Source organism: Exophiala bonariae (genome assembly GCF_035927105.1).
Source record: "Exophiala bonariae strain CCFEE 5792 chromosome Unknown scaffold_3, whole genome shotgun sequence".
Classification (NCBI taxonomy): Eukaryota; Fungi; Ascomycota; class Eurotiomycetes; order Chaetothyriales; family Herpotrichiellaceae; genus Exophiala; species Exophiala bonariae.
In genome coordinates, this window is record NW_027042478.1 from 1,527,821 (window position 1) to 1,551,367 (window position 23,547).

The following is a 23,547-nucleotide window of genomic DNA, read 5'->3' on the forward strand; positions in this document are numbered from 1 at the left end:
GCTGAAAGATTATGAAAGGAGTGACTATACAATAACGAAAGGACGAAAGCAAATGCTTTCAAAAGATGATGCTGGCGGAAGAAACGTAGAGACGAAAACTCACCCGGGGCAGAGGGGATTTAGGCCTCGCCTTGTAATATATCTATCCATCGCCGACTTGATCACGCCCGAGGGTAGGGAGACCTGAATCCCCTACTGGGACGTGCCAAACAAAGCGCGTCGGGGGTGGATCTACGGCTGACTGCAAGAGGGAAAGTGATGTGGGTGAATCATTGCTTCAGAGATTAGACGAAGCCTGGAAAAGGAGAGGCCAAGCACAAAGATATCCATCTTTAGAGGGCCAAGTACCTGCCGAGAGAACAAGACTCTCGTTTGAAGAGTGGAAAGACGTGGAGTGTGTACCAAGAAAAAGTGGTCGCACCGATTGACGGTTAAGATTAATAGCCAAGCAGCCAGTGAAACCTGCGGGACAAAAGAGTGGAGATCTGTCAGGCAGTATTCAACAACTCTCAGAGAAGAAGGCAAAGACCAGCCGTTTGATAAGTGACATCTATATGTCTATACGCCTATCAATTTGTAGCGTATGAAATAGACTGAGATGGTGTTTCTATACTAAAAGGTATCTCAGCTTACGTTCGGTGGTTGATGGGTGTAAACTCAATCAGCAGCCACAGCATCACACACTCAGGAGAACATGGCGAGATGTGCCGAGCTCGCCAAGGGAAAAGCCAAGTCTGGCTTAAGCCCGGAAGAAACTTTGACGAAATTGCAAAACAGGGCTCGCTTCTTAATTGGTGTCACAACCCCAGCTGTGTATCACAGTGAACCACCGTCAGCAACCTCATACCCTGGGCCTGCACAGGGCTGAGCTCTCGACTCTCGCGCGTGGTATCACTCAACGAACCGATACCTCGTACCATCGAACATCTTAATTCATCCAGAGTACGAAGTACTTCGTAGGCGCTGTGTTACAGCCCGGTGGGCTTGCTTCTCCCGTACTTGGCGGAAATCTCTGCGCCAGTTCCACACACCGGACCCCTGTAATTGTTATTAATGAAAGTCTCGAACCTGGTATCAATCCAGGATCAAAACGACACAGGCTTCTGTCTTCCGGGCGGAGTACGGAGTAGCAAGTCTCCATCATCGCACCGCGAGCCCGTCACAAATATGGACAGCAACGATCGCGCTGACTGCCAATCGCAACCAAGGCTACGCAAGACCGACACTAGAACAAGATCCCTCCAGGAGACGAATAATTGGACTTTTGACGAGTACTACGGATTGCTCTGGACTCGTAATGAGAGACTACCATGTCCGGATTTGCAGATCATCATCTTCCTCCCTCGGTTCTGGTCTCATATCTTCTCAGCGTTACCTTCCCTCGTTCAGCATGGAGAAACTGGGCTTCCGCCACACCTGAGAAACATCAAGCTGAAATCACTTATGTCACCCACTCCCCCTATCTGACTGCATCTTCAAGGCTACCTCTATTCTTTTCCTTCCTCAATTGTAATTGCCAGTTAGTTACCGTTGGAGCATCACTTGTATGGGAGCAATTACCCGTCCAATCCTGACTCTAATTCAGCCGGAGGCTCAAGGCCTCCCGTTTCCTGGCAACATGTTTCGAACCGGCTGGCTGAAAAAGCCTCAGAGTGGACGAGCAAGTGTTTGCACTCCGTCGTGATCCTGGGCATTTGGAAGCATCGCCCAGCTGGTGCTGAGTTACAGCTATCATTGGTGGCAGTGGATGCCTCATTTTCTGCGCTTATGTAAGTTTGCAGTCGAGACGGTGCAGTGATTGAGTTTTTCTGAGCATGTACGAAACACTTCTACCGGTAAACCACATTGGCTCAGCTGAAAAATGTTCGTTGCACCAAGCATAGTATGTCCCGACCTCACATATTGTCCAAATCGCAATACCTGGGATACGCAGGCCTCTTACTCTCGTGTGTGCTGCACCTCAAGGGGTCCATGAAATCCTGTTGCGGATTCCGTGATTCTCATCTAGGTAAATGCGGTCGCGTCTTCACTGTACATGCTTTCCATTTGGGTTCCAGATATCGTTGCTACCGCAGAAGAGACCAACGAATGCATTCCAAAGGACAGCAATGTCAGGTGTTAGCTTGCGATGGGTGGAGACTAGAAAACCAGAAAATGATCTACCTGGATTGTTGCAGACCAGCTGAGTGATATGTCTCTCAAGTACTAAGTCTACTTTCCGAAGGGGAGACCAGTGGGAGAGATGTGCACTGTCTTGAAAACGGAATCGAATCTTAGCTAACGAAAGCAGTTTCACGTTTCCAGCGTCAATCCCACCTCCCATACTCCTTGTTACTGGGCTTTGCGATCCATCATTCCACTCCTGAATGGTTGCTTTGAGAACTGAATGTTCTGGGAAGTACTGGCTTTGGCTAGGGCACGAAAATACGGAAGACCCTTTACGACCACTCTGCATCGCTATTCACTCCAGAGGCTGAGTAGACTGCACGTCAGGTCCGTCCTGATAAAGTTCAGTGGTTGTATGCCGCTGGAGCTTATGGTGCGAACAACTTTCAGAATTCGAACTGAGCCCTGCTGAAATGGCTTGCGACTGGTCCTCACAACCGATGAATCGTTGAAGAACACATCGGGCTCTACAGTTGTATGAAAGCTCAAGTGGTCGCCGAAGGCTTAACCGGTGTCCCCAGATTCGGGATCCTACTGTGGAGTGCAATGAATATACTACTCGATCACGTGGTTCCTCGGGGATCAATGCGGTGTCCACAAGAACGGCTGAACCAAGCGAGGGCTGAATTGCCTCCACATGCTTGTATCGGCTATCTCCAGCACTCAGGCCACCAATACAGTTTCATTTTTGCATGACACCTGGTTCAATTTGGAGCCCAAGTATATTCTATTCCGGTCACTTGGGTTTCCGGTGCCGCTCAGTCAATAACCCACGTTCGACGCAAGATCATAAAAAGGGCGACCTGGGAAAGATAACAACTAGTACAAGTACTCCTTCACATGGTATTCAAAGCTTTTGCTTCCGTCACCAATCTCTTGCTGTTTGTGAGTAGTCCTCGCATCAAGCAGAATCATCATGGCAGACATAGACCCTGAGTCTGTTCCCTCCGACTTCTTTACGAATACTTCAGTCCAATCCTTCTCATGGCATGACCTTACGGTCAATGTCAAGGACCGAAAATCCAAGCTGCCCCTCACTATTCTGGACTCTTGCAATGGTAAAGTGAAAGCAGGCCAACTAGTTGCGCTGATGGGCCCAAGCGGCAGTGGGAAGACAACATTGCTCAATGTCCTAGCAATGCGATCAAAGGTTCAGTGGGGAGGTCAAGTCTGTGTCAACTCCAATTCGATCACTAAAGTGAGCCTGCGTGGACTATCGCGCTACGTTGAACAAGAGGACGCTCTCATCGGCAGTTTGACAGTACGGGAGACGGTCGATTTTTCGGCACGATTGGCGCTCCATGGTGTTCGCAAGGAAGTCAGGCTTGCTCTTGTCCAATCGCTCATCAAGTCTCTCGGTCTGCAGAAACAACAAGATACATTCATTGGAACTCCAATCAGGAAAGGCATCAGCGGTGGCCAAAAACGACGTGTGAGCGTTGCCAGCCAGCTGGTCACTTCACCCAAGGTCCTGTTCCTTGACGAGCCAACCAGCGGCCTAGACTCTGCCGCAAGCTACGAAGTGATGAAAATGATCTCGGAAGTAACCAAAAGACACAACTTGATTGTCATCGCCGCCATTCATCAGCCTTCTACCACGACATTTGAACTCTTCGACAAATTACTTCTGTTGTCTCATGGCAAAACGTGCTATTTTGGTCCCATCGAACAAGTTGTGCCATATTTTGAACATGTTGCTCCTATTCCGAGGCAGACGAATCCTGCCGAGTTTCTGCTGGATCTTGTAAATACGGATTTCACTGATATGCCATCGGGAAAGGTGGACCTGGAGAAAATTCATGATTATTGGACCAAGTCAGAGATGCATCATTCTCTCCAACTAATGCTTGTCAATGAGAAACCAAATGAAGCCGGATCCCTAGATCACATACAGTCATCGAGTCATGGTTCACAACTTGCTGCACCGATGGTTTTGCTGCACCGGAACTTCATCAAGTCTTACCGCGACCTTCTAGCATACGGTACACGCGTTGCTATGTACACGGGCTTGGCAATCTTGATGGGTACAGTCTGGCTTCGTCTGGATTACACTCAGTCATCTATCCAGCCATTTATCAATGCGCTCTTCTTTGGTGGGGCTTTCATGTCGTTCATGGCGGTCGCATACGTACCAAGTCTCATCGAAGACATCTGGACTTTCAATAAAGAGTACGCAAATGGTCTTTACGGACCTCTGAGCTTCATGGTTTCGAACTTTTTGATTGGGATTCCCTGGCTGCTGTTGATCACCTTGATCTTCAGTGTGATCACTTACTGGCTTTCAAACTTTCACCAGACAGCCGAGGGATTCTGGATCTGGGTTCTTTTCCTATTCCTGGACTTGCTGGCAGCTGAGAGCCTCGTGATGCTTCTTAGTGCGATATTCCCCATATTTGTGGTCGCTTTAGCGGCCATCGCGTTCGCGAATGGGCTGTGGATGAGTGTGGGAGGATTCCTCGTACCACTCGGTAAACTTAATGTATTCTGGAAATGTAAGCATATCCTCCATATCCTCCATGGCATATCTCCTGACCGACACTTTGTCAGATGTCTTTCATTATATTGACTATCAGGCATACGTTTTTCAAGCAATGATGGTCAATCAGTTCAAGAATACTGTTTACAGCTGTGATTTATCTGGAGAATCGAGTTATTATTGCATGTACAAGAGTGATCTTGAAAGTCAGGGCAAGATCAGGGGTACTGCAATTTTGGAGGCTTATAAGTATTCTTCCGAGGACGGCAAAACCTGGCACTGGTTTGGCATAATGCTGGCCATTATTGTCGGCTACAGACTCCTCGGCTTTTTGGCCTTGTGGGCTCGTATTCGGGGCTCTCGCTAGATATTGATACTGGTCGGGTCTCGGTTGTCCTAAGGTAGCGATCGGAAGGCTTTTCGATTCCGAGAGGCACACGGTAATTGGATGATATCTGCATATAAACTCTTCTGGAATTTGCGTCTTAGCTTTGGTTTGATCCTCGAGACTCTGTCTCAGAATGGCGACTTAGTCCATACATTGTTATTCTACGTCAACCAAGGCGCCGGGTTGTGGTGCTCGTTACATGCAGCCAACCTTCATGCAGGCTGTTTCTTCTGCTCAATCTTTCTCGGTGATCGTTATGCTGAAGACTAACTTCAATGTTCACGAGTATGGAATTGGTTCACTTGAGCAAATTGTGGATAAAGTCCAGGTTTTTGTACAGGGTAAGGCTGACGGACGCCATTCAGCGATATTCCCTTTGACCAGGTGGGTCTCCAGAGACCAGAAGTTTTGTCTCTACCACCGGTCACTCCGCATGCTGTCGAGTATCGAAGCCTCGATGAAGCTAGCAAGTCAATTTCGATCACGGTTCATTCATCGCGTTCCATTTCTCGCGGTCCTACAACACTCGGTGATCCATCAAAGGGAAGCGTCATACTTCCTGAGGAGGACCGAGAACTTCACTCCTTCGCTGTGCAGCTGAACGTGCATTTGTGCATCAAGGGTCGAAAATGCCGGCAATTTTTTGAGCTGCTGAGCCTCCCAGATCTTCCGGTGGAAATCAAGAACATATCTGGGGTTGGGATTCTCCGGTGGAAGTCAGTCGAACCATTTTCCTAATTCTTAAGGCCCCCAGAGGCAGTGGTCAGTCAATGACCTTTTGTGTTAATCTCTCAGAAGCCGAGGAAGGACTAATGACCATGTAGCTGCATGGGTGACCAGGTTGATGCTCTTTATTTGTATGGAAAACACCTAATACCCCGCACGATAGACGACATGTTTCCCCAAAGCCTTCCCCAGGAATGGACGTGCAATCTCCGATCTACCAGCTTCAGTGCAGACTTCGGAGAGACATAGCATGGTTGCAATGGCATGATCGCGGAGAAGGTCTGCTGAACGGACGACAGTCTTGAATTGTAAGCACGGAAGCTGCAAGATCGTCTGCAAGTGATGGTTGAAGAAAATGGATATAAGTTGGAGGGTTTCCTTCCGAGTCCTTGAACCAATGTTTGTCTGGTCAGCAGCCAGAAACGAGCTGCAATTCTGCCGAGATGAGGTATATTGGATCCCCTGCATTTGCAGGCTTTGTGCTCTTTTCAAGCAGCATTACTGGTGTCTATTCACAAAATCTCACGACGGAGAACGTGCCGGGAGGCCCAGGACCACAGGCGCTACCCAAAGTCGACCTTGGTTATGAGGTCCATCAGGCGATAAGTTTCAATGTACTTCAGCCAGTACAAGCATTACACAATACTGACAATTACTGACCGTGTACCTAGCAAACTGGTCAAACTTACAACTTCACCAACATACGATATGGTCAGCCACCAGTTGGTAACCTGCGATTTGCACCTCCTGTAGCGCCAGTAGGAAGAGACCCTGTTGTCCAGAATGGGAGTGTGGGCAGGATTTGTCCACAAGCCCTTCCTTATGGATGGTTCTCTATTGGGAGTGCGATCCAAACAGCTATCGTCACAGGTACACTGGACTCCTTCGACTACACTGCTACGAACAACGCTCTTCAAGAGTATCTCAGGACCCATGATGTCACCAATCAGACTGATGGAAGAGCTACAGAGGATTGTCTCTTTCTGGATGTCATTGTTCCGAAAGCCATCTTTGATAAAGCTGGGAGACCTGGACACGGACCTGGAAAGCCTCAAAACGGGGGTGCCCCGGTCGTCATATGGTAAGAACCCCCAGGTCGTTTACGAGTTCATTTTGACAATGCTAGGTTCTATGGCGGTGGCTATGTCCTCGGATCCAAGGCATTAAGAAATCCCAGCGGTTTCATTAAAGCTAGTCAGGCCGGCGGCGAAGATGGTGTTATTTGGGTACAATTTAACTACCGGATTGGTGCTCTTGGATGGCTTGCCGGACCAACATTCCAAAATTCTGGGGGCACGCCAAATGCGGGACTTTATGATCAACGACTGGCCATAGAATGGGTTTCGAAGAACATTCACCTCTTCGGTGGAGATCCAAATAAGATCACCCTTATGGGAGAATCTGCGGGTGGCGGCTCAATCACACATCAGATCACAGCCTTTGGAGGTCAAAAGCCAGTCTTGTTCCAGCAAGCCATTCCTCAATCCCCTGGCTTCGACCCGGTTGGAACAAATGCTGCCGCGGAAAATATCACGAATAACTTCTTCAAAGTTCTGGGCGTCAACAGCCTTGCGGAAGCCCGCCAGAAATCCTCTGCTGAAGTGATTTTGGCGAACACGATCCAAGTGGGATACTCATTTCCGTTTGGCAGTTTTACGTACGGGCCGATGGTCGATGGAGTCATCGTTCCTACTCTGCCGGGAAACCTGCTCGCCTCAGGGAGATTTGCGAAAGATGTTTCCATCATGGTCGGACACAACAGTTTCGAGTCCGCGAGTTTCACTCCCCCATATCTCAAAACCGAAGCCGACTTTGCAACTTGGCTTAATCAGGTGTTTCCTGGTATCACCAACTCTACGACAAGCTATATTCTCAACAACCTCTACCCTCCTTCATATTCGGGAGGTCAACCATATACCTCTCCATTGGGCCGGGCGTTTCTGATCGTCCAAGAATTCGTTTTCATTTGCAACACGTTTTACCTCAACAAGGGATTTAACAACAATACCTACGCATATGAATTCCAGGTTCCGCCAGGGTTTCACGCGATGGACCTCGCCTACACATTTTGGAACGGCGAAGCTACTAACTTTACCACTGGCCTCGTTGCTCCTGTTGCACAGCAGTTGCAGGCTTATTTGACTAATTTCGCTATGCATGGCAATCCCAATGGCCGTGGGTTGCCCAACTTCCCAAAGTACGGTGCCAACGCCATGATCGCCGGTATTGGTTGGAATCAGACCACGCAGCAACGTGATGATGCGGCTAACTCCAGGTGCGCTTGGTGGCAGAATGGATTGTACGCATAATGAAACAGGTATGGTAGTGGGCGATGGTAATTGCAGCCGACCAAGTTCATTCATCTAAAAGCTGCCAGCTTCATATTTATCACCATCAATCTTAATGTATAGATTCAAAGTTATCTTTTCTGGTAAATGACATCATTAAGAATAAACAAGCCATTTTTGCAATGTCATCTGAACTTCCAATGATATGGCTTTGTGAACCACCTAACTAACTGGCTGGCAAGAAGATGCGCCTACCGAGCGCCTTGGGCCAAGTCTTGCTGGTCGAGGGGCCTCCAGTAACTTGAAGTACGAAGTTGGGACGCTTCCCAGCCTAAGGATTTCACCAGCCACTCCGTACCACCCACCCTCATTGTAATCCCAATGAGCTTATAAAAGACGTCAACTTCTCAAACTTGTCCTGCAGCAACAACAAATATCAGCACTTTCCCACCGTTTTCAATATCTTTACTCCATATCGACATTCAATACGATACAAAGAAGCTATGGCGACCACAGAAGCGAAAGTTGCAAATTGTGAAGAGATCATCAACCATCGCTTCACGAATCAGCTACTCTGCCTCGAGGCCTTACAGGCGTCGGGCCATGTGTTGACGTGGAAAGGGAAATTCATCCGGGTTCATAAGAACGACAGAATGGCAGTCCTTGGGGACACCGTTGCCAAATCAAACATATGCAGGCTTTGGTTCAGCACGGGAAGGAGCAAGGGTAAGCGTGTTCGATCACCGCATCAGCTTTTACTGACATCAAGTAGGCCAGTGGACCCAGGTGGAGCAAGCCCTGCTTGGGAATGCGAACCTGACCGCCGTCGGTTTCAGGAACAATCTAGATCGATGTGTCATCTTGAATCAAGGGACGACCGCGATCTCTGACAAGACTATGGCGACGACAGTTGAAGCGATCTTGGGTGCGGTCTTCATCGATGGCGGAGCCGATGTGCTTGGCGCAGTACTCCTTACTCTTGAACTGACTCATCAGCTCCTTGAAGCGGTAACGTTGAATCTCTTACCCCCTCATATTTGATACTATGATACTCTCATCGCTAACTAGGTTCTTGAACATGACGCGAAGGGACATCGAATCGGCCTCGAGGAAGCCTCATTACACGATCGGGGAGTAGCCGCATAAGATACTCGCAAGAAGTGCTGCGCCATTGCAATCACGAGGTACTTCTTGCGAGTATCTCATGCGTCTGCTCCCCGATCAGGTAACGAGGCTTCCTCGAGGCCGATTGGATGTCCCTTCACGCCAGGGTCCTTTGAAATGATCTTTGCATCATTCCGCATGTAACTTGCACACTTTCATCGTAGGCTCTGTGTCTTCACGGCATGCGGAGAAATGCACAAATCATCTCACTGTGAACTTATGGCGCACGACAAAACATAATCGCGGTGCGCCATACCTTATTCCTAACGTCTGGATAGGAATGAAAGTCGCTTCTCAACAGTCTCCGCGGCGACCATGGTGAGGGCCGGGCTGTGTGAGAACCGCCGAGGAAGAGGCAGGACAAGCTGTGGTGCAGATTTGAACAGGGACAGAAGAATAACTTCAAAGCTGGTTTACCCGGCTCCGGTTGACCGCAGTACACTCACTTAGCAGATGATGACTTTGTGCAAGATATAGGGAGGACAATAATAAAAATCTGTCAAGACCAGGCTGTAACCCCTTTTCACCAATAATCAGAACTCCTGTGGAAGTCTCTCGTTGCGCTGTGCCTTGACGCCGCCATCCCAAACATCTGTTTCTTGATTTCATATCACAAGCTTCAGCCCTTGAGCAATCCCCGGGTTGGACTGCCTGCTTGAATTCTCAGTGATTCCAGTTGAAATTGGTTCTCCTCCACAAACATGGAGTAATAAAAGACCAGATAGAGACCGTAGCCTACGGTAGCCCATGCGGGATGTGCCATTGCGAACTCAAAGCTCATGCGAATTGAGTAGCCTTGGATGAGGACCGTGGCGAGACCATTCAGGACCATGAACAGTGACTGCAAGATACCATGGTCAGTAGACGCTGCTGATTGAGTAAACAATTTCAGGGGCGTGTCGTGTCTTGAAGTGACGACTTACCAAATGCTTGGCCGTATCTGCGGCGACGCGAGCCATTTCTCTGGGTGCAGATGCCGAAAGCCTAGTGAGTATTCTGAAGGTAGGATCCAGACAAATTGAAGACCGATATCGACGAGAGGGTGGTCTAACATCCGCTGGTAAGTGAGAATACCAGCCTCAAGTCCTCCTATCGAGAGATTGTGTACACAGGGCTTCAATGCTCTAAGACTTGCACTAGAACGACACAAGGTGTAACCTGTGGGTGATGGAAGTACATTTAAACCTCTTCACATCAAACTTGTGTTCAGCCTCGCTTAACCCCTTTGCAGGAAAAATTGCCTTTTCTTGGCGTTAACCCCCTAATTCCTCTGCAGCCTTGACTCGTGCCTCACTTTAGAGCGAGCGATCGCACATGAACTTCAGAGCCTATTCGTTCGGTGAGTACGCCCTCATTATCATTGAGTCGATAGACTTCTATACTATTTGCTGCCTCGACGCCCAAGGCGTGATCGGCCAGCAGACCAGACACGTCGCGTTTTCTTCTTCAGCTTGAAACTCTACAAAGGATGCTGTGATGGGGCACAGCACTTGTTAGGAAGCCATTTGTTCGCTACATACATGAATGTGTTGCTTGTGCTGATCTCTGTGGAATAACGACAGAACGAGAACTTTATTCCGTTTGCCCGTGAGAGCTGTACGGATGATCTCTGTTCGCCCTTTGACAACAAATCTTGCTTTGACACCTGTTATTTTGGCCGGGGCACCTAGAAATTGAAGTATGGCAATACACACTCCTCATCCATAATTACTGCGATGACAATGCCGTATATCACATTTTTGCCATAGCGCAGCATGGCAGCTCAACCGGGAATAAGCACACACTCACCAACCCACAGCCAGCGCACCACTATGTTTCGGTAAGGAACTCCGAGTCTCTCATAGGCTACTCTTTCTCGCGTAATACCATAGCCTCGCCATTCCCATGGCCAATGAGATGTGGTCGGTCAAGCTGAACATTGACCTGCCTGTGAGGAAACTTGGGTTAGCATCTGCGTTGACGGGGCCATTCGCGGATAAGCTTACTGAGTGAGTTTATCGTCCACGCTCGCGACGAAGACCGAGCCTATGATTGCAAGCCCTGCAATCGATGTCAGTTTTGATTGTGCACAACTCCCAGCCATCACTCACCACCAAAGGCCACCGTCACGCAGTAAATAAGCCTGAAAGCACCCACAAATACATTTTTCTGTGCCTCTAAGCCTGCGTCGATGATCAACGGAGTAACGCCAGGAACATTCATAATGTTGCCTGTCGGGAGTCCAGCTATGGCGTAGGTTAGTCAAATGCTCATTCCCCCTCATTCATGAACTTACTGAGGAAATCCGTCAGCGAAGAATCCGGCAAACCAGCTGCAAGGAGCGCGCTGCTAATGGTAGGGCCATATGTACTGGCGACCCGATTTGCCAACAGGCTGGAGTAGACTGCAACGCCTACCGCACCGCCAATTCCCCGAACGGAGTTGACCAACCCTGTCGCAAGTCCAATGTCTTCATCACGAGCACCAAGTTGGACTATTAAAACACTGATACAGTTCGTCGCTCCGATCATGACGTTGGCGAGACCCACAAAGACGATTGCCCGCGCGGGGGTGTTTTGGTTGACTGTTGCGTTCAGTCCCAGGAAGATTGCCATCATTACAACAACGAAAATGTACTGCCATCTGGTTTTTCGCACACTCGCGAATGTTTGACCAATCATGACAAATCCAACTGTGCGATGTAAGTTGGGTGTTTTGAGTTACTGCGAGGAACACTTACTTGTCGCACATCCATTGGCAGCCAAGGCATACCAGCCGATGGTCTTTGGGACGGTGGTAAAGAGACGTTGGATTTGCTGTGGCCACAGAATGCCCGTACTCATAAGAGCCATCCCTGAAACGAAAGACACTGCTATGGGCACGACGACAGCCCTAACATTTCGCATAAGTGTAGGAGGACAGAGTTTTGTGACTGTATCTGGGCAGTAAACCTCCCAGATTGGGAATGCCACGAACACGGAAACGCCGCCAATGATGGTGGTGCTTAAGACGATTGCACTCGTCCACGGGTAGGGGTTGCCCCCAAAACCGACACCGATAAGAAAGACAGTCAAGCCGCCTCCAAATAGCAGTAGGCCCAAGAAATCTAGCTCCAAAAATTGCTGGTACCTTGTCTTACCTTCAGGGTGAAGTCCCACAAAGTTTGGAGGCCAGTATAAGACGAGAATAAGAATAAAGGCAAGAGTATTGACAATTAGAGCCACGTAGTATGTCCATCGCCATGAGGCTACAGTGATGATGCGGTATGCTGAGATGATCATGAGATAATACATTCAAGGTCAAAAGTGGAAGCAACATACCAATTGGGGCTCCGAAAGCTGACCCGGGTAGGGAAACAAGAGTCATGAGAGCCATCGTCTGCCCACGGTTCTTCTTTGGAACGATCTCGTTTGCTGCTGCATATGCCAGTTGCTGCAACCCACCTGAAATACCCTGGAGTTAGATCAGCTTCTATCTTAAGATATAATGGACTGATACCTACCACAAACGAGCTACCAATTATGAGCACTGAAACGCTTGGCGCTCTGCTTCATTAGCCAAAGATAGCAGTCAAGAAATATACCCATTCACCTGCAGGCGATGGCACAACCGATGATGCCTAGGAGGTTCCCAGTAAGGAAGAAATTCCTTCTGCCAAAGATGTCGCTACATCGGCCTGCAATGGTCATTATGACTGCACTTGCAAGTGCCCAGGCAGTGGCAACCCATGCGATATTGTTCGAAGGACCAATATCCTGATTTATTGCCAGGAGGATCGAAGCGGGTAGTACGAATGAGAACAGGCAACTTTCATAGGTAATAGCAAGAGCCTTCCGAGTGTCAGTAAAAGACTCTTCAAAAGGTTGGAATAACATACCAACAGCCCTAAGACAGTTCTCAGATCGATTTTTCGTGTCTCGTAGGCCTGGAAGTCAACAAAGGTTTCATTGTGCGACGGAGGATCAGCGTTGACCCTCTCTTCATGTGCCATGGCCACATCTGGGTTCATGGTCTTGGTAGAGGTTGCTGTTGCTGGTGTTTCGACTGCCATTGTTTTTTGAGAAATTTGACTGCTTGATTCAGCCGATAGAACAGCTACACCAGACTTGCCAGTGACCATCATCTTATACTTCAATGCTAGTTAGACGAACTCCAGATATCGCTACCCCATGGGGAATATGGGTAGCCCCAAGTATTCGGTTCCGAGAGTGGATCGCACGGGCGAAAACTTGCGGTACAACGAGCTCCTGGCCTGGACCACGATCGATGTCGAGAATCGAGTACACGGATGTATTGACCAATGAAAGCCACCATACATAAGCGAAAAATAACACCACCCAATAGTAAGCGAAGATCCCAGAAGCCTCTTCGTGCTCTCGGACTTACCATTTCTGGTGGTCCATCCGACGTTTACTCAGCAGTTGCCATCGAAGCACTAGAATTCATTGAACACCGCGAGACACCCGGAATCTCAAAGAAGACGTGCCGCATTAGAAGACATAGACTGGAATAGCTCTAAAACTAACCAGTTTCCGACCTTGACATAAACGGACAGTCCGGTGGGACTGAATCTCGTGATTGCCCGCCGGACCATGATACAACTTCGGTTCGTAAGTCAAATCACAGAATCTGTCCTCCTGACGTTGCAGTATCAACTTCCGACCAATCCATGGTCGTCAACAGTATTTCCGAGTAGCCCTCAAGATTCGGGACCGGATCATGGGGTCTAGTGAGGAAGCCATCGCTGTCGAAGGTGGTTTGGAAGGTGGCATCATGTGCAACTGCGACTGGCCGTGTCTCGCTGTACAAATTAGACTTCCCTTGAGAAATAGCCTTTGGAGCAGCGCTACCCTCTTTCTCTCTGGTATGGGAGATCGAAAGATCATGGCCCCAGCGAGTCATCAAAAACACGCGGTCCTCTAGTCCGGCAGGTTGGCGCAAAAAATCCCCATTCTTAAACCACTTAATGAAGCCAATGGCAGATGTTGCAGAGCTATATTTGCCTTCCAATTTGGCCAGTATCTGCAGGGTTTGTCTCAGATAGAGTGACTCGATATTGCGTAGGTCTGTTTCGGTTGTCATCATATCTCTGATATGTTGTATAGATGCAACGAGGAATGCCTCAACAGCTTCACATGGTAGCAATGCTACCAGCTGAGAATCTGCGAGGCTTGTTCCTATATCTGTGATTCGTCTTGCAGCAGAGCGTAGGGTTAGGCGTGAGAATTTTTGAAGTGCTTCATCCGCTGAACCTACATCCTGATCGGCCAGTAATTGTGGAAAATGGACCGTGGACAACGCAGTCAGATAGAGCATTTCCGCGACCGCAGTGTGCACACCTACCACGGGCCCATTCCTGCGGTGGTCCTGGCCGAAAGCGAGGTCTTTGCAGGAAGATGAACTTTTGTACCAATTGTTCAATTGCCGGTCCAACACAAGCATGTCAACACCTGTGGCAGTGGACTTTGGCAGTAGCACCATAAAACCATCATTGACATCAATTTGCCGCAAGGCGCCTCGCTCGTACTGTAAGTCAAAAATGCTTCGGATAATAACACCTAGTTTCAACTTCTGTATGAATAATTCTTCGAGGATTTTTGATTCTTCCCTCCCCTCGCGTAAACCATAATGATCAAATGCATAAGCTAGTCCGTTGATATCGGAGATATGTGGTCGAAGGCCTTCGATATCCTGGTCTGGACTTTTGACCGATATTGGCCGGCGCTCCAATAAGGGAAGGAGGTGAGTTCTGGTGACACAACAGGCCCAGAGCCTTTGACGAAATTGATGTTGACCTGGCTGACCTGAATAGTATTGGGGATTGTCTAGACCTATGCCGATGGCAAATGATAGTGCAACTCCTTGCCAATAAAATCGTCCCTTTGTGTCATTGACTTGTCCTTCCCAGTGTGACATTAGAAGCAGGGCCTGGATTATTGTTGTTGGTGATGATTCTATATCCATCTCATACAGCAACTTGACACGTCGGAACAAAGCACTTTGAGCCTCCTTGTGGGTCTGAAATCCTGCTCGTTGCAAAACACGTATATCTGCAAATGCAGCACCTGACATCATAATAGCCTGAAATAATAACAAGCTCACGGTGTTGTCGTTTCTAACTTTGACCGATTCAAGGCAGCCAAGAAGATCCACGACCGGTAATGAAGGGTACACATAGCAAGTAAAAGCTCGGAGCAACTCACTGACTAGCTCGTTCGTAGGTACTGACAGAGCTCCTGTTTGCCGTAATAATTGTATGGTATGCCGGTCAATATTCTGTGGAAGTGGGGTGATGTAGTCCGGCAATTCCAGATGTTCCTGGGATACTGTTGAGTCCGCAGCCTGAACATCTTTGGACTGATCTCCCACAGCATTCGGGTGAGCGTCTTCTGATGGCTCTTGCCTTGCAATCACACCAACAGTGTTGAATGCGCCATCACCAGTCGAGTTATGTGCCTTTGGTACATCGACTTTGAAGGTGTGGATATTTGCTGAAGGCACAGTGCTCTTTGATTGCTCTGCTGGCGGTTTTCCCCATGCACTATTCAGGGAACAGATGGCAGACGCTTTTGAGCAATTCGAACAGGGCGAACCTACTATTGATACATCACATCGTACCTTGCGACTGCGACAAATATCGCACGCTCTTGGCTCACGCTTTCTCGCCATGCTTCTTTCTAGTGTCAAATGGAAGGAGTGTGACAAAGTCTCCGGCAGCGATCACTGTGACCCAAAGGCTTCGGACTAAGGCCGAAAGGGGCAAGGCCGAAGCACGAGCTAAATGGGCAGTACCTTTTCCGTGGGATGCCTGGGCGTCGCAAGACAGTACCGTTTACAGTACTGTGGCTCTCGCAACCGGGCTAGGAGGTACCTGTCGAATGGATCGAAATATCAAAGCGGGAACGGCATGGATGAGAAGTGCCATCCTCCCTCCGGGGGCTTCGTGCAGAACCCATGCTAGCCCCCGCATTGCGATATCGCAATGTTCTCCCTTTCTTCGCAAGATCATTTCTTTAAGATGAGCAACACCCCGCCATGATTTCGCAATGCACAGCAGGTCTAACTATCGGGTCTCATTTACTTGAATAGGCACGAGCGATTGGGAATATGCGAGCTAAAGCCTGCGTGCGCTGTCGTCAATGGAAAGTGGGCTGTGATGCAGACATCGAGCGTCCCAATGGCTGCACACGGTGTCGCAATCTCAACCTCTCCTGCACATTCAATAGCAATTTTCGACGAACGCCAAAGCGAAGAAGGCTGATTGAATTGCAGAATGAAGTAACACACCTACGAGAGTTGAACAGTTCTCTTTCAAGGGGCGATAGTGTTGACACGGATATCCCTAGACTTGCGTCAGCCACTTCGACCTGGCTGAACGACGATGAATGTACAGCATCGATCGTGTTAGAAACCAACCCGAACCTGGCGTCACAACAGATAGTGCCTTCGCTGCCAAGTTGCAGTGCCAGCGACAAGATTATTGGGGATTTCCACCTCACAGTCACTCAATCCAACGAGCTATTTCGCATTTATTTCACACGATGTCATCCACACCTGCCGTTCAAGATGCACCAATCTCCAGATGAGGTATACAACAGATGTCCCCTGCTCTTTTGGATAATCTGTTCAGCGGCTTCCCCAGACGCATACCGAGCACAACTTGAGGACCCAGTACGGGCCGAAATTTGCCAAATCCTTGATCCAAGCACATCAACAGTAGAGGCTGTGCAAGCTTTGTTGATCTTATGCATGTGGCCGTTTCCTTTTGTCTCCCAGAAATCCGATCCATCATTCATCTACGGTGGAATCGCAACACAAATGGCTTTGCAAATCGGGCTACACCGGCCCGCCACCGATTATCCTCTGAACTCTGACTCAAGGAACGGCAAGGAAGATGAAGATATCAGGTGCACCACCTGGATTGCCTGCTTTATTGTGAATCAGATCCTTGCCAGCAGGCTGGGTGTTCCCTCATCCGTTCTAGCAGATCATTCATTGCTCACCTCTTTGGAAAATCCTTCAGTGCCTGCACGGCTTTCTCTGCTGTGTAGGATCTCGCACCTCACGGTCGAATCAAGTCAAGCCATTGGCGCTCGAGCTTCGAATGGCTCCGGTTTGGCTGACCCTATTCCCCGAATGAGTCTAATCAATGTCTTTGCCAGGCAGTTCGACGAACTTCGAAGGAAGAACCTCCCACAAGAAAGTGACATGGAAGAGATATTCTTCTTGGGCTCCATACTTCAGCTATGGTCTTTCGCTCTCCACGATGATATTCCCCTGTCATCAGAATCGTTTCATATTGTGCAGAGAGCCCGGGAAGATGCAATACGACTGATTCAGCTTGCTCAGGAGAAGAAGCTGTCTCTAGCGCCGTTCTATATCTGTCGTTCAGTCTGTTATGCCGCCCTGGTGCTCTACCATATCAAACTCAGTCCCTACGCAGTCCAAGATGAGTTGCTCGATGATCACATCATACGAGCCCAAGAAGCTCTTCAGTTGGTGAAAAGTCCGAACATGCCACAATTTCTCGCTACCGTGACATCGCCTGAGAACAAACAAGAGTTTATCGCTAGGCGGGACAAGAATTGTTCACATCGCTGGAAAATGGGTGCGTCTTTAGTGTTTGATGCCAACTGCGCATATTCAAATGTACTCCGCTCAAGTGTCTACTTCTGTCCAGAATTTCTGGACCTCGATGGATTGCTGTTCGAAGGCTCGACGGGTTTCGATGAATAGGCACTCTTGTGCGCATGTCCACACATCAGATTGGCAAGACTTGCAAAGAGTTTGAGCTCGTCCAGAACCACAAAAGTATCCAGTATAGAGTGTGCAGGCCCGTGAATGGAAGTGGTTGTCTCAATCCTCAAGAGAATGTCCCAGAATGACATTAAAGTTTCCGATGATGCTGTTCGACACTGACGATGGAGTTTGCAGAGGTCACATAGACAACCTGAGCTGAAGTCTCCATAGAGCGATGAATCTGGTCCACGGTGGTGGTGCTATAGCTCAAATATAGTTTCCTTGCTTTGCAAAATGTAGTCCTGCCGCAAAGAAGAACAATTTGCCAGCAACCATGAACTTATCGTCCTTACTCCAGTTCATCAGTCGATCATATAATTCACTCAAAGGCACAACCACACGCTCGATCAATTCCCCCTCGTCCAACTTTTGCTCGGGCATGCTCTCTTTCTCGTCCAGCTGCACCTCCATCATCACCAGTTGCAGTGTAGCATTGGCAAGCCCCGGATCACTTGCCAACACGGGGCCGACATCAAGGATCTTGCAAGAATAGCCAGTCTCTTCTTTCATTTCTCTAATAGCTGCTTGCTCCGCAGACTCATGTTCATCGACTAGACCCGCTGGCCATTCGACAGTGAATTTGCCGATCGGTGGCCGGTACTGGATGACCAGAAGAGTGCTCGGTGGTTTGGAAGGATGAAGTAGGATGTTTCCAATGGCAACGGCATCGACGCCGGACTTGGCTGTTGTCTTTCGAACGGCTATTTCCCATGAACGAGCTGTGCCTAGTTGATCAATGTATTCGACTTTCTTGAGCGACACCCATTTTGCGTCTGATGAAGCCAAGTCGGTGACAGAGGTTATGACAGGATCTTGCGGCATTGTTACTGGTGTGATAGGTAGGATTCAGGAAGGTTTGAAACGATCCGAATCTACTACACAATTCTTCGGGTTTCTCGATTGCGAGCTCTGGTGACGTGCAGGACAGACCATTCAGCAGAATTTGGAACGAGTTATCCATTGATACTGGTGCGGGGTAATTTGGGGGTCGCAACAATCTTGGCAAATGTACTGCATTTGTTGCTCTGGCCAGCCTTCACCTATTTTAGGTACCTAGGTAGACACCTAAGGTACCTATAATTCTTAGCCCTCTAGGCTGCATTAGTGGCAGAACAAGCTATTTGTCTCTAGATGTTGGGCCTGTACGAGGTACCTTAGGTGCCCAGGGAGCTTGAAAGGTTAGGTTAAGTGTCACAATTGTGGAGATATGTAGCTTAGAAGCGGTACCTTGATCCTACCTAACGTTAGAACTCTGCGAACATCAAGTTATCTCCTGTTCTACATACTGAGCGTTATCCCCAGGGGAAAATGTGATAAGGCTAGTCCTGTACCCTAATCGTAAGTTCTTCCTAGTGCTCCATGGGATTTGCCCAAAGATCTGAGATCGTCGGCATTTAGTACCCCGCCTTAACGAGTCCTGGAGCTAAGCGATGTCGTGATTACTATTGAAGTGCATGATATGCTTCATCGGTGGCTAAGCTGCAAAAGCAAATATCATTATCTTCTCATGAGCTCGGCACCATTATTACTTCTTGTTACCTCGTACAAGTCTGCAGCTCCCTCACCCAGACTGTACTCTAGACTTCCATGATGGCACCCACCGGGCTTTTGGATTCCTTTTTGGCGGCTGTCCAAGCCAGTCTATCGGTTCTGCTTGTTATCTTCTATGGCGGCGTTGCCGCTCATCTAAATCTGCTAAGTCCAGCGAATACCAAAGCCATTTCAAAAATATGTGTGCGCATGTTCTTGCCCGCTCTTCTGATTGTGCAAATCGGTTCAGAGCTGCATGCAGGAGCTGCCCAGCGTTATCTGATTATTTTTATCTGGGCTATCGTCTGCCATTTGATTTCCTTCTTCATTGGGATATTTGCACATTTGGTCCTAGGGATGCCAGATTGGACTACGGTGGCTCTGATGTTCAATAACACCACTAGCTACCCTCTGCTACTGGTTGCCGCTTTGAATGACACAGGCATTCTGAAGTCGCTCATTACTACGGACGAAACCACTAGAGCTGCTGTTGAGCGCGCGAAGTCCTATTTCCTGGTGTTCGCGACCGTCTCAAGCTGTCTAACATTTGCGGTTGGGCCAAGGCTTATTGATTCCGAGCATGCCGCAGAAGAATTTAAGGACCACGATTCCGAAAGCGATGACGATCTGGATGATCCGAGCTCACAATCAAGAGTGAACGAGGAAACTGGCCTCTTGAACGACCGCCCGTCAACAGTTCAATTTGCGGACCCTTTTGCTCAGAATTCCTTCTTCCCATCAAGCCGAAAACAATCTCAAGTGAGGGCGCAACCAGTACAGAATCGAAGAGCATCCATCGTACCACGCAAACATTGGATAAGGCTTGGGCCACGTGCGAAATGGTGGCTGCTGTTCATCTCTGACTTCTTTAATGCTCCTCTTTTAGGAGCAGCCATCGGCACGGTCATCGGTCTGGTGCCTTCTCTTCACCGAGCATTCTTCAACAGTACCTATGAGGGTGGCATTTTCACTGCATGGTTCACGTCATCCTTGAAAAGCATAGGTGGACTGTTCGTTCCGCTCCCAGTGGTCGTGGCAGGAGTATCTCTATACACCTCATGGAACGAAGCGAGAAGATCGAGTGAAAACAGGAAATTGCCCTGGGTCACCGTCACATTCATACTCGCCGTGCGCTTCATACTGTGGCCGATAGCGTCGATCGCGTTTATCTACGCTCTAGCATCTAGGACAGATATCCTTGGTGAAGACCCTATGTTGTGGTTCACCATGATGTTGATGCCGACAGGACCACCAGCTATGAAACTGATCACCCTTATCCAAGTGAGTGACGCCGAGGACGAAGACGAGAAGAATATCGCGGAGCTATTGACTGTAAGTACAGCATTACCGGTTGTGACAAGGAGAGCATTGAACTAATATGCTTTAGGTATCCTATCTCATTTCGCCAATCTTGTCGTTCACGGTAGTTGGTAGCTTGAGAGCAGCCCAATCCGCTATCTAAGACTATATAGCGATAGCGGCTTCAGGGCTAGATGTAGCTAAGCACTACGCCTTCGTCGACCACAAGATAGGTAAATTTCGGTTTAATTGGCATCTACTTTGCAGCTTTACTTGACGAGACGGCGGAGGAATGCCTTGTCGGGATAACCATCTCGCCATGGCACGTAAACCTGTCCGAAGTGTCCACAGGCTGAAGAATATGCTCACTAATATTGTGGAAGCACTCTGTACGATGTCCGTATCATATATCTCGAGCGTTGATTAGACAATTTTCAATTTTACAAGTGCCATGCATGTGATTAACAGCGTGGATGAGCTTCCATCCGCGACTTCGGAGAGCTCATACTGATGCTACTGTCTGGTCGCCACCATCAATAATCGAGTCAATCGGGCTCCACGGCTCATATATGAATGGCTAGTTACATGATCAAGAAATGGTCTCGATAGTCCAGCATACCGATGGAGGACTATTGGTGGACGTATGCCGTTGTTGGCAGGAAAATGAGCTACCATACGCTGCAGCTATTCCCATTGGTAGACGATATCCAACTTGTGGAGACGTACGCCCATTGTTGCAATGGAAGAAAATCGGCTTTCGGTCGTAACTGAGTCGTCCTTTTTGATCTCCGAAAAGGACAAGGCAACTAAGTATCATCTCGGTGATAACATTAAGTCATAAGTCTAGCTGAAAGTGCCAGCGCCTCTTTAATGCTATGATGTTTCACTATCTACAAGATGGATAGCAGTGCAGAGGACATGGCTACTGTCAGGGTGAAGAATGTAGATATCGAAAAGGCTACACGTAGCCACAGTCAAACCAAAACTCGCAGGGAGGATATTGAGTCTGACGCGAATCCTAACCAGCCTCAAGCTGTGGTTGAGCACGACTCAGCGGTAATCCCCCATCATATCAACATATCATTGACATTTTCTACAATCCACCCAACTGACAAGCACTCAGACACAGGAATGTATCTCTGAAGAGGCTTCCTTCAATCCAGAGATGCCGCGCAGTTGGCCACGACATCGAAAAATAACCATTGCGCTGCTGGTCTCGCTTTGCCAGCTGGTAACCCTTATGACTGCAAGTGTGATGGCAGCCGCACTTCCAATCATCGCTCATGATCTCAATGTGAGCGATTCGGTAACTCAAATCACATTCTCCGTCTATTTCTTAGGTCTGGCGATCGGTCCTCTACCCATTGCTTCGTTCTCAGAAGCCTATGGTAGAAGACCTGTCTGGATCGCCTGCAACTTGTGGTACTGCCTTTGGAATGCTCTCTGTCCTGTGGGGAACTCGATTGGACTGATGACCGCTGGACGGTTTCTCGCAGGCACTGGTGCAAGCGTGGGGATTGCGGTGAGTTTCTCAGACTGAAGTATTCATTCTGAAGTACACATGAACAGGAGCTCACATGACTTCAGCTTTCCGGACCTATCGTAGCCGACATGTTCGGGCCAGAGGAGCGAGGCAAGTCCTTAGCCATTGCTACGTTTGCACCGTATCTAGGTACAGCTTTAGGCCCGATTATCGGTGGCATCATGGCAGAGCATACTCACTGGCAATGGTTATTCTGGACAATCTCCATATTTGATGCTTGTCTCATAATCGTTGGCATACTCCTGCTACACGAGACATATGCTCCGGTATTGCAACACCTCCAACTGTGCAAGACTGGTGGATCCAATATGAAGCAGAACGGCACAGGTTCTGCAATGATCGCGTCATTCCACAGAAGGCCAGCCTTGAATTTGCGACGGCCAGTCTTAATATTGATACAGCGGCCAGTCGCTCAGATGCTTGCTTTCCTGCTTGGCTTGAATTTTGGGACTTACTGCATAACCTTATCCACGTTTGCAACGCTTTGGATCGAAATTTACCATCAATCAGCTCTGATAAGTAGCTTGCACTACATCTCCATCGCGGCTGGTGCTACCATTGCAACCCAGGTGGGAGGTCGCTTGACTGACTTTATTTGGAGACGGTCGTCGGCCCGAGCGAAAGCTGAACCAACCCCAGAAGTGCGCGTCCCAATGATGATTGTTGGAGCTTTTCTCATGCCAATTGGGATGATATGGTACGGGTGGGCAGTGGGAAAAGGCGGCTCATGGGTGTTAGTGGATTTTGGTGTGGGTGTTTTCACCATTGGGAGCTTTACATGGTCGCAGGCAGGAATCGCCTACTTACTGGACGAATTTACTGACCACGCAGCGTCTGCAAATGCGGCCTGTCGAGTCCTGTCGAATATCATGGGTTTTTCTTTCCCTATTTTTGCACCACAGGTGTATCGCAGCTTGGGATACGGGGGTGGGAACAGCCTGCTTGCTGGGTTGGTCATTTTACTCGGCTGGCCGGCGACACTGGCGTTGGGTAAATTTGGAGCTGGGCTCAGGTCAATTGGAAAACAGAAGTGAGCAGATATTCTGCATATCCTCAGTTGTGGCGATTGATCAGTATTGTTGAGTCGAGGTAGAGTAGAGCAGTACTCCTCGTTCATGAGAAACGGCAACTTGAGTGGGCTATATTTGCACGGGTCAACCGTGCTCGGCAGGAGATCGGCGATCATTCC

General features: G+C 48.7%; 9 protein-coding genes across 9 annotated transcripts; 5 read left to right on the forward strand and 4 right to left on the reverse strand.

The window, feature by feature from the left end:
* Positions 1–3,082: 3,082 nt before the first annotated feature.
* LTR84_008074 (uncharacterized protein) lies at positions 3,083–5,009 on the forward strand (the record flags this gene model as incomplete). The annotated part of the gene is made up of 2 exons (XM_064851624.1): positions 3,083–4,658; positions 4,714–5,009. The coding sequence occupies 2 exons, from the start codon at positions 3,083–3,085 to the stop codon at positions 5,007–5,009; spliced, it is 1,872 nt and encodes a 623-aa protein (XP_064710627.1).
* A 1,190-nt stretch (positions 5,010–6,199) lies between these two features.
* On the forward strand, positions 6,200–8,065 carry LTR84_008075 (uncharacterized protein; the record flags this gene model as incomplete). Its single annotated transcript, XM_064851625.1, has 3 exons — positions 6,200–6,370; positions 6,428–6,837; positions 6,883–8,065. 3 exons carry the CDS (start codon positions 6,200–6,202, stop codon positions 8,063–8,065), a joined length of 1,764 nt encoding a protein of 587 aa, XP_064710628.1.
* Positions 8,066–8,547: 482 nt separating this feature from the next.
* Positions 8,548–9,085, forward strand: LTR84_008076 (uncharacterized protein; the record flags this gene model as incomplete). The annotated part of the gene is made up of 2 exons (XM_064851626.1): positions 8,548–8,770; positions 8,817–9,085. The coding sequence occupies 2 exons, from the start codon at positions 8,548–8,550 to the stop codon at positions 9,083–9,085; spliced, it is 492 nt and encodes a 163-aa protein (XP_064710629.1).
* Positions 9,086–9,827: 742 nt separating this feature from the next.
* LTR84_008077 (uncharacterized protein) lies at positions 9,828–10,167 on the reverse strand (the record flags this gene model as incomplete). The annotated part of the gene is made up of 2 exons (XM_064851627.1): positions 9,828–10,049; positions 10,132–10,167. The coding sequence occupies 2 exons, from the start codon at positions 10,165–10,167 to the stop codon at positions 9,828–9,830; spliced, it is 258 nt and encodes an 85-aa protein (XP_064710630.1).
* Positions 10,168–11,053: 886 nt separating this feature from the next.
* On the reverse strand, positions 11,054–13,238 carry LTR84_008078 (uncharacterized protein; the record flags this gene model as incomplete). Its single annotated transcript, XM_064851628.1, has 7 exons — positions 11,054–11,135; positions 11,194–11,248; positions 11,299–11,433; positions 11,484–11,879; positions 11,928–12,455; positions 12,508–12,640; positions 13,065–13,238. 7 exons carry the CDS (start codon positions 13,236–13,238, stop codon positions 11,054–11,056), a joined length of 1,503 nt encoding a protein of 500 aa, XP_064710631.1.
* A 569-nt stretch (positions 13,239–13,807) lies between these two features.
* Positions 13,808–15,856, reverse strand: LTR84_008079 (uncharacterized protein; the record flags this gene model as incomplete). Its single annotated transcript, XM_064851629.1, has 1 exon — positions 13,808–15,856. One exon carries the CDS (start codon positions 15,854–15,856, stop codon positions 13,808–13,810), a length of 2,049 nt encoding a protein of 682 aa, XP_064710632.1.
* Positions 15,857–16,753: 897 nt separating this feature from the next.
* LTR84_008080 (uncharacterized protein) lies at positions 16,754–17,923 on the forward strand (the record flags this gene model as incomplete). The annotated part of the gene is made up of 1 exon (XM_064851630.1): positions 16,754–17,923. One exon carries the CDS (start codon positions 16,754–16,756, stop codon positions 17,921–17,923), a length of 1,170 nt encoding a protein of 389 aa, XP_064710633.1.
* Positions 17,924–18,193: 270 nt separating this feature from the next.
* Positions 18,194–18,808, reverse strand: LTR84_008081 (uncharacterized protein; the record flags this gene model as incomplete). Its single annotated transcript, XM_064851631.1, has 1 exon — positions 18,194–18,808. The coding sequence occupies one exon, from the start codon at positions 18,806–18,808 to the stop codon at positions 18,194–18,196; it is 615 nt and encodes a 204-aa protein (XP_064710634.1).
* A 768-nt stretch (positions 18,809–19,576) lies between these two features.
* LTR84_008082 (uncharacterized protein) lies at positions 19,577–20,893 on the forward strand (the record flags this gene model as incomplete). Its single annotated transcript, XM_064851632.1, has 1 exon — positions 19,577–20,893. The coding sequence occupies one exon, from the start codon at positions 19,577–19,579 to the stop codon at positions 20,891–20,893; it is 1,317 nt and encodes a 438-aa protein (XP_064710635.1).
* Between the last annotated feature and the right edge of the window lie 2,654 nt (positions 20,894–23,547).